The sequence below is a fragment of the Rhamphochromis longiceps genome, linkage group LG3 (assembly GCF_057381845.1).
Source record: "Rhamphochromis longiceps isolate RC_006_pf linkage group LG3, R_longiceps_female_GT1.1, whole genome shotgun sequence".
Classification (NCBI taxonomy): Eukaryota; Metazoa; Chordata; class Actinopteri; order Cichliformes; family Cichlidae; genus Rhamphochromis; species Rhamphochromis longiceps.
In genome coordinates this window covers 20423114-20432974 of record NC_140559.1, presented here as the reverse complement: position 1 = coordinate 20432974, position 9861 = coordinate 20423114, and the positions used below count along the sequence as shown (strand labels likewise).

General features: G+C 41.4%; 1 protein-coding gene across 1 annotated transcript; it reads right to left on the bottom strand.

The window, feature by feature from the left end:
• Positions 1-1872: 1872 nt before the first annotated feature.
• Positions 1873-9246, bottom strand: LOC146673352 (uncharacterized). Its single transcript, XM_085390056.1, has 3 exons — positions 8945-9246; positions 5023-5114; positions 1873-4624 (listed from the first exon to the last, which is right to left on the bottom strand). Exons 2-3 carry the CDS (start codon positions 5038-5040, stop codon positions 3539-3541), a joined length of 1104 nt encoding a protein of 367 aa, XP_085246182.1. The 5' UTR covers positions 5041-5114; positions 8945-9246; the 3' UTR covers positions 1873-3538.
• Between the last annotated feature and the right edge of the window lie 615 nt (positions 9247-9861).

Here is a 9861-nt window from a genome sequence, read left to right as displayed (position 1 = left end):
TGTGTAATGTTATAACGTTCTTTGCAGATATATAAGTGATCTAAAATTTTATACTTGCTTTTAAAAGTTTATTCTTTGGCCACCACGCTTCAGCCATCTGCTGGGGTTTTTTCTTTGTTGAAAAAAAAAGCCACAGCCACCACTGCGCTATGAATTCTGGCCTATGTTGGGACATAATCAGCCTTCAAATGGGGCCTCGAGGGATGCAGACGAAGTATAGATAGATAATATAAGTGTAGATACTTACATGAAAACAAACATAATAACTTGATACTGTCACTGGGTTTAAACTAAAGGAGTGTTCACAAGAAATCATCAGTATCAAACTGTGACAATAAAAAAATGTTCATTAAAGCAATCAAGAATGAGTTTGATGTGAATCTTTGGTAATGCATGGGGGAAGCTCTGTGCCAATTTTATCAACAGCTATGGATTTTATTCTTTTCTGGATGCAATACCTTGGCCTCCAGTAACACTATATGGAATCTTAGAGTCATTTTGACCAGGATTTCTCCTTTAATGGAAATATTAAGCAAATATTTATGACTGCTTTCTTCCATTGCTGCAATATCTTGAAAATCAGAAATATCCTGTCCCAGAGTGATGCTGAAAAACTCATTCATGCATTTATTTCTTCTTGTCGGGAATATTGTAATTCATTATTATCAGGATGTTCTTTTTTGCGTTGGGACACAGGCAGGATGCGATGGCTGCTGTTTTATCCATGTGTGGATGCACATACCCAGCTCCCAAATTGTACCCAAATACTGTACGTCCCTCCATCCAACCACACACTTTAGGGACTGTGACCACCCACTGCACATGCTCCACCGTGGTATCACTATGAATGACATCATCCAGGTGGCAAACAGCATATGCAGTGTGAGGACGCAGCTATCGCTACAGGAGGTGCTGAAAAATGCCCGAGTCTTCAAACAAACCTAACAGAAGCGTGATGAATGGTACAAACCCTGCACTCACTTCTTAATTACCTGAAAGCACCTTAAAGACAACCGGCCTCTCTCAATTGTGACAAATCATCTGGAGAAAAGGTAAGCATAGGAGACCAAACACTGAGGAACAAATCCTCGTTTCATCCTATGATAACAGCATTTTCACCATTTCAGCCAATTCCTTTTGCACAATTTGTCTCTTGTGCTTAGGCAACCTGTAGGGCCATGAACGCACTTTCCAGGCTGTGTTTCAAATTGGTGCTGCATGAGAGTCTTGCAGATGATCGGGGGATGACCACATCTGCAAACTACTGTTGCAATGCAGGAACATCTGCTTTATTGGAACGTGTGAGATGCTAATCACAATGCATCTTAAACACACTCATGTTAAAACTTCATGCCCACATCTTGTTTTTAAGAAAAATTAATCATCTTTTCCTTGAAGATCATTTCAGAGTTTTTAATGAGCTGCAGGAACCGTGCCGAGAGCAGCCAAGTCTCCTCCTCTGATAAACCTCCACATGTACCACTAAAAACATTTAAATTAGTTTGAATCGGAAATCATGGCTCAACCTACTTGCTGTGAGACCATTTCTTTATTTTTCACACCAAACTGTTTAATAAACTTTACACAGAGTTCATCAATTATAACTGATGCTTTAACAGTATCAGGATTTCATAATGCAAACTTCAAATCAAAAGGCAAACAGCTGCAGAACATGTGGATCAAAATGAATTCATTAAAAAAAAACAAGGTGGACTTCAAGGATACAGTAAATACACTAAAGTGAAAGGAGGAGCCAAAAATAGATGTTTAATAGGATTTGAATTAACTAAAAGTAGTCACCTGTAATCTTTAAAATGGTTCTGATGTGTGCTGCTGTTTTTAACTTTTAACAGTTCTTTGCTGCCACTGTGAATATTGTGTTCTTTGCCTAATTAAATAAAGGTTACACAGCATCAGTGCTCCATCTTCTGGTAAAAAAAAAAAAAAAAAAAAAAAAAGGTATTACATGGAAATACAGCCCAAAACCAGTTCAGCTTGAGTTTCTTTTTTCTGGACATAAAGTCACAGCAGGTGTTGTTTCAAAGCTGGTGGACAGATTTAGTTCATTTTGGAAGTTTTAAGAGCAACTGCTGTGAAAATATTTGCTTGTTTTGGGAGAAAAGGATTTAAGAGAAGATTTTTCCACAGCAAAAGTTTAAATATGAATGAAGGATTGAAATTTAACTGAGGTGAAACATGCAATGAATACATAAAAAATAAGTTAATGTTGGAAAAGCTAAAAAAGTTCAAATAAAAGAAATGATTTACATATCCATATTTGATTTTTGACAGAATACCAGTTTGGTTAAAAAAAAAGAAAGAAAAGACATTCCTATAACTTTAATAGTACAACTACTAAACACTACTGTGTCCTAAGGGAACAAAGGTTAAAATGTAACAGGGATAACATTTTAGAGAATTAAAATCCCTCAAAGGAAAAAACATAAACTTGATATACATATCTATACATGCAGCTTCCTAAATGTAACATTCAGGATTATTCACTGCAGCTCCAGAAATCAGAGCTACCTCATCAGATCCAAGTGTGACATCAGCTGACACTCTTTACAGGAGATTCCATCTGAACTCTGTGGAGCCTGATCTCAAGGTTTTTAAGTCTGAGCCTGAAACCAGAAGAGGATCTTTCTCTCTCTTCAGATTCATTGTGATCCAGTGATTTCAGTCCTGCATGATCAGGCTGATGTTTGCACAGAGCAGATAATGAAGTGAATGTTTTTGCACATTGGTAACAGTGAAACAGTTTATTTACAGTGTGAGATCGTTTGTGTTCGGAGTATGAACTGAGATTCCTGAAGCTCTTGTCACACTGGTCACAGCTGAAGTTCACTTCCATGTGTGTACGTTCATGTTTGTTACGATGACCTGATTGTGAGAAGCTTTTGTCACAGTGTCTGCACTTGTATGGTGTCTCTACTGTGTGGATTTGCTTATTCTTGTTCTTTAAGCTCACGTGGAGTGGTGACGGATGACCCACACTGGTCACAGATGTGCTTTTTGAACACACTGTGGAATAGTTCATGTATTTTTAATGCACTTGGTGTGTGGAAGCCTCTCCCACATTCTTTGCAGTAGTTCATTTTGTCTCCAGTGTGGATACGTTGATGTGGTTTTAGGTCCCGTTGATGATTGGAAGTTTTTCCACAAAGGTCACAGAGAAACGTTTTCCCACCACCACAGTGACGACAGGGTTGAGAACTGGATCCATCTGTGTTGCTCTGCTTCTAAACAATGACAGCGTAAGTGATCTCTGCCAATGTCCAATTACGTTTTACTGTTTACATTATAACACTCAGCTTACCGAGCGAAAATGATTCTTCATTTTCCAAAACAGTTCATTCAGAATACCTCCATAGGTTTACTGATCAGACTTGTTCCAAACAATCAGGTTAAAATTACAAGATAAAAAAATCAATACTTCCTCACAGTATCTGCACTTGTAGAGTTACTTTCTGGTGTGGATCTGTTGGTGTTTTTTCAGGTAATGTGGAGATTTAAAAGTCTTCTCACACAGGTCACATTAATAAGGTCTCTCCTCAGTGTGGCTAAACATGTGTATTTGTAGTTGTGCATCTGTTGTAAACAGTTTCCCACACTGATCACAGTAGGAAAGATCATTTCCGGTGTGAATGCGTAGGTGAATATTTCGGTACCTTTTTTCACTGAAAGTTTTTCCACAAAAGTCGCAGCTGTACGCCTTAATTCCAGAGTGGGTAACTAGATGCTTCTGTAAGTTTCGACTTTGACCAAAAGCTTTACCACACAAGTCACAGCTGTAAGGTTTAACTCCACTGTGGATGAGTTGGTGTTTTTTTAAGTCTCTAGCCCGGGTAAAAGACTTTCCACACAAGTCACAGCTGTAAGATTTAACCCCACTGTGGATGATTCTGTGGTTTTTTAAGTCTCCAGCCTGGGTAAAAGACTTTCCACAAAACTCACAGCTGTACGCTTTAACTCCACTGTGGATGAGTTGGTGTATTTTTAAGCCTCGAGCCCGCGCAAAAGACTTTCCACACGACTCACAGCTGTAAGGTTTAAATCCACTGTGGATGATTCTGTGGAGTTTTAAGTTTCCAGCCTGCAGAAAAGATTTTCCACACAAGTCACAGCTGTAAGGTTTAAATCCACTGTGGATGCGTTGGTGTGTTTTTAAGTTTTCAGCCCGGGCAAAAGACTTTCCACACAAGTCACAGCTGTAAGGTTTAAATCCACTGTGGATGATTCTGTGGAGTTTTAAGTTTCCAGCCTGCACAAAAGATTTTCCACACAAGTCACAGCTGTAAGGTTTAACTCCACTGTGGATGACTTGGTGTTTTTTTAAGCCTTCAGCCCGGGTAAAAGACTTTCCACACAACTCACAGCTGTAAGATTTAACTCCACTGTGGACGACATGGTGTTTTTTTAAGTTTCCAGCCTGCACAAAAGATTTTCCACACAAGTCACAGCCGTAAGGTTTAACTCCACTGTGGATGACTTGGTGTCTTTTTAAGCTTCCAGCCTGGGTAAAAGACTTTCCACACTCATCACAGCTGTAGGATTTCTCTCCCTTTCTTCTTTGACGTTTGTCGGCCTCCTGAGAGCGCTGACTTCTTGCTCCATGTTGGTCCTGCAGTGACAGAGATACAAACAGAGGCAGTGAGTGAAATGCAGTCCTGGAACAAACTGAAACTCCCTCTATTGGTGGAATCAAACATGTCAACAAACACCTTGTTGGTGTGTTACCACCACCTTCTGGTGATGGTGTCACATTACAATAATGTGACACAATGAGAGGTATAATTAAAATGACATTAGGAAATATTGATCAGCAGAGAAAATCTTTTATTTCATAAAAAATTCAAAGTTCAACTGATGATATTTTTGTTTCAATGTGTGTAGATAAAATATGATCTTTGTATTTTCTTGTGACTTCTGTGGTTTCTGATTTTGAATGTAGATTCTGTATATATGGAGGAGCCCAGGATGGAAGCTGCTCTTAACAGAAAACTCTAATACTTTTCTCACCTTTTGTGTTGAAGACATTGTTTCCACTGTAGTGGCTGAGCTGAGTCCAAATGGCTGAAATTGTTCCTCTGCTGCACCACCAGACTCGTCTCCTGTTACTCAGCAAAAAAGAAGTACACTCAACAAAAATATAAACGCAACACCTTTGTTACTGCTCCCATTCCCCATGGGATGGACGTAGAGACCTAAAATTCATTCCAGATACACAATATAACCATCCCTCCCAAACAGTGGTCACAAATCAGTCCAAATGTGTGGTAGTGGGCACATCTGCTATATTGAGATAATCCATCCCACCTCACAGGTGTGCCACATCAGGATGCTGATCTGACATCATGAGTAGTGCACAGGTGTACCTCAGACTGCCCACAACAAAAGGCCACCCTGGAATGTGCAGTTTTTTGCGCTATTGGGGGTCTGGGGACCCAGAACCGGTCAGTATCTGGTGTGACCACCATTTGCCTCATGCAGTGCAACACATCGTCGCATGGAGTCTATCAGATTGTCAATTGTGGCCTGTGGAATGTTCGTCCACTCCACTTCAATGGCTGTGTGAGGTTGTTGGATATTCGTGGGAACTGGTACACGCTGTCGTATACGCCGGTCAAGCACATCCCGAACATGCTCAATGGGTGACATGTCCGGTGAGTATGCTGTCCATGCAAGAACTGGGACATTCTCAGCTGCCATCTGCCCTGAACAATGTGAACCATGATTCATCCGTGAAGCGCACACCTCTCCAACGTGCCAGACGCCATCGAATGTGAGCATTTGCCCACACAAGTCTGTTACGGCGACGAGCTGGAGTCAGGTCAAGACCCCGATGAGGACGACGGGCATGCAGTTGAGCGTCCCTGAGACGGTTTCTGACAGTTTGTGCAGAAATTGTTTGGTTGTGGAAACCAATTGTCCCAGCAGCTGTCTGGGTAGCTGGTCTCAGACGATCTTGGAGGTGAACCTGCTGGATGTGGAGGTCTGCGGTTGTGAGGCCGGTTGGATGTGCTGCCATATTCTCTGAAACGCCTGTGGAGACGGCTTATGATTGAGAAATGAACATTCAATGCACGGGCGACAGATCTGGTTGACATTCCTGCTGTCAGCATGCCAATTGCACGCTCCCTCATTGCTTGTGGCATCTGTGGCATTTTGCTGTGAGACAAAACTGCACATTCCAGGGTGGCCTTTTGTTGTGGGCAGTCTGAGGTACACCTGTGCACTACTCATGATGTCAGATCAGCATCCTGATGTGGCACACCTGTGAGGTGGGATGGATTATCTCAATATAGCAGATGTGCCCACTACCACACATTTGGACTGATTTGTGACCACTGTTTGGGAGGGATGGTTATATTGTGTATCTGGAATGAATTTTAGGTCTCTACGTCCATCCCATGGGGAATGGGAGCAAAAACAAAAGTGTTGCGTTTATATTTTTGTTGAGTGTATACACACACACACACACACACACACACATATATGTATATATACACACACATACACATATATTAGGGGTGCAACGATACAGAAAATTCATAGTTCGGTTATGATACTTTGGTGTCACGGTTCGATATTTTTTCAATACAAAAAAATGTTCATGCATTTTTAATTTGTCATTTATTAAAATTATAAATATATATTTTAACTCAAAAGTACAGTTTTTAAATTTAATGTTGCTGAAACAATAAAGTAATAAAAAATAAATCTGATCGAGAAATCACTCATCTTTGGAAAAGAGAGTTTATTACAGAGAAATGGCTCTTTCCAAAATAAAAGCTATACTATACGCTTCTTCAGGGCTATATTCTCATCAGCATATTAAACATGTCAGGTCCCCATAAGGAGAATCATGTGCTAATGGCTGTCTAAATGACTCGGGTAAAGTTTGTAGCATGCGTGCTTGTTGTTTTTGTCTGCTTCCACTTGTCTTTGCACTAGGATGATGTCGGCGTAAATGTGCAGTCATATTCGTTGTGTTACCACTAGTGCTGTCAGCGTTAATCTGAAATGACGTTAACGCCACAACACGGCAAATCTCCGTTAACGAGCTACCGCGGATCGCCCCGTGCGTGGGGCTGGACGGCGTCAACACGTTAACGAGCAAACTGCGCTAACGCAGTAGTTTCCACCCATGTAATTGAGCATTGCGTGGCACATCCGACATACTGTTTTACTTTTGTCCATGACGCGCATACCTTCAGAGTCATAGGTCACATGAAGACCAAAATAGTTCCAAAGGCCAGATCTGAATGAGGGTGGGGGAGGTTCAATTTGCCATGTTGCAACCAATGACTGTATAAAAGATGGACGACGCGACACCGCCTCCTCCCATTATGCAAAAATGAAGCCAAAATATCCCGTTTGTGGAGGCTGCCATCTTGCAAATTTGGAGCCAGAGTCTGCGCGGGAATGACTTGAGGTGGAGCGACTGTGTAACACTCCCGCTGGACATGACCGCAAACACGCCCCCTACACTTTTTACGTAGCACCTGTGGCTCAAGTTTTTTGCTGGTTTACCACGACTGACGACTCGTTTAATTAAGGTAAATACAACCATGTCACTGTTATAAGAAAAGACACACAGCTTATCATCTTATAGTTCTAAAATCGCTCTGTTGTTAATTCGTTTGCTAGATTAGCCGCTAGCATATGCACTGTGTTGGAGGCTTGTTGCTAGCTAGTTAGCGATGCTACACACCTGTTACTCTAATAGTCTGTGTTATTGAAGGATTCAGCACTCCTTATGTTTTTTTATCCATTTTTAGACAGCGATGAGATCAGCTGCACACTCCACAGAGGCCCAGAGTTACTGTTAATATCAAAAATATAATGCTGTCCTTTGAGATTTTAACATTTAAGACTGAGTATGATGGATCTAAAACGGTTTAAATCTCTAGTCTACAGCCTGGTAACATGGAAACTTTAAAAACAGCAGCAGAAGGTTTCAGTAGAGTAGTCTAATGTGTTCTTTTCATTTAATAATAATCCGTATTATGTATAACAGCTACATTCACCCTGGAGAGAAATTAGTGAGGGAGACCATCAGGACCGAGCTGGGTTTCTGGGTCCAGAGGTTTGGAGAAACTTCTTCCCTTTCTTTCATCACAGCTGTCCTGTGCCAGAAGTTCTGTTGACCCACTGAAAGAGGCTTCATTTAAGAAACACCAGGAACACTGAAGCTCATCGCATTGATCAAGCAGGACTCATGATCTTCACCAGCAGCTCCCTCACAGGGAAATCTTCAGCACTCCTCTAGGCCCGCCCCAGAAGATGGATAAACCCAGCGTTTCATGAACACTGTGATGAGACCTCTGGTTTGTGTAATGTTATAAATACTCAGATACTCCCCAGAGGCTGTAGAAAGTTATATATTTAAAAATATATGATCCTCTCTGGTTACTCTGGTATGAATAACTCTGCATCACTTTATGGTAAATAAGACACTATGTGCAAAAAACTGCAAAAAACTGTTTGTAGTTCAACATACAAGTAACGACCTTTGACCTTCATAAGGTTTTATTTAATTGTGTTTGAGAAACTCAAGCGTGCTCTTCATGCAGCTGAGTACATCAAGTGTTTAAAACTATGACCTCAGAGCGCATCGAAAGCCTTTTGGCCCCCTTCTCAGCAAGCTTCCACTACTCTCACCCTGGGGTTGCGCTCCCCCAGGCTTGTACCTGTGGCTTCATGTCCTGGGGTGGGGGTTGGTTGTTCTCCTGCCCTGCACCCCATCCTTTTGTTCATATTCCAAGACTATTTTTCTTTATGTATTCTTTCCCCCCAGCAACCGCCATATTATGATGTTGCAAGCAATCACAAACTCTACAGTCTGTCTAACTCCAATGTCTACCAAGCAATCTATTATTCTCAACAGAGCTAAACTCAACATAAACTGAACCCACATTAAATTTAGCTTGATGCTTACCTTTAGACGAGCCCACAAACCGAGAGAAACTCCGTGATGAAGCTGGAACTCTTTCCAAACACAGGAAACAGATCAGGGAGCAGAGACCCACGTGGTTCACGCTGATCTCAGCTAGGATCCAGGAGACAAGGGTGTGCAGATCGATGCAGATATCGATCCAAACGTTGGTAGTGGTATATGTTCCAGTAAGTTTACTACTTTACTCCCGTTTCATGAAAAAGCAGCTCTCTCTGCTCGACTCCTCTCCTGCACACACACTTTGCTCCGCCCCCTTTATCTGGCTCCGCTGTGATTTGTTGCTGTGCGGTCACGTGACTAAGCTGCACAATGCAACCCCGTGGAGTGTTATTTCAAAAGTAGCGCCAATCTCCTTTTCCTAAACTCTTTTCCTTGGCCCCGATGAAAACGTCATCGTGGGGAGGACAACTGCTGAGAAGTCAGGGAAAGAGAGGAGCGGTGCTGAGAATTGGAACAGCCATACACTCGCCTCTCTGTAACAACGTGACACCGGATGTCCGCCTGTTGAAACTACATTGTGCAGAAGATGGACTACAAAAACATACATCTTACTTTGTCACAATGTGTTCTAACCCTGTTGTTTTATGGAGGTTATATAAACAGGAACAGCCTGTTAAAAATATTGCTTCATTATTAAGTTTGAATTTTAAAGAAGAACGAACAGTTAGGGTCAGATTTACTAACATCTGCAGCAGTTCAAACATGTCTTTTGATGTTAAAGAGCTGCGATTTACTGAAGAGACTGTCCTAAAACTCTCCAGTCAGTCCTCAAGCTGTGTTTTGAGGTGAGCCCCACTTATTTTTCCTCCATAATACAGTTTATATTAAGCTGAAATGAATTACGCTTCTTATTTTTTAATGGTGCACACAGCTAACTCTCTGCTGAATATGTAAAAAAT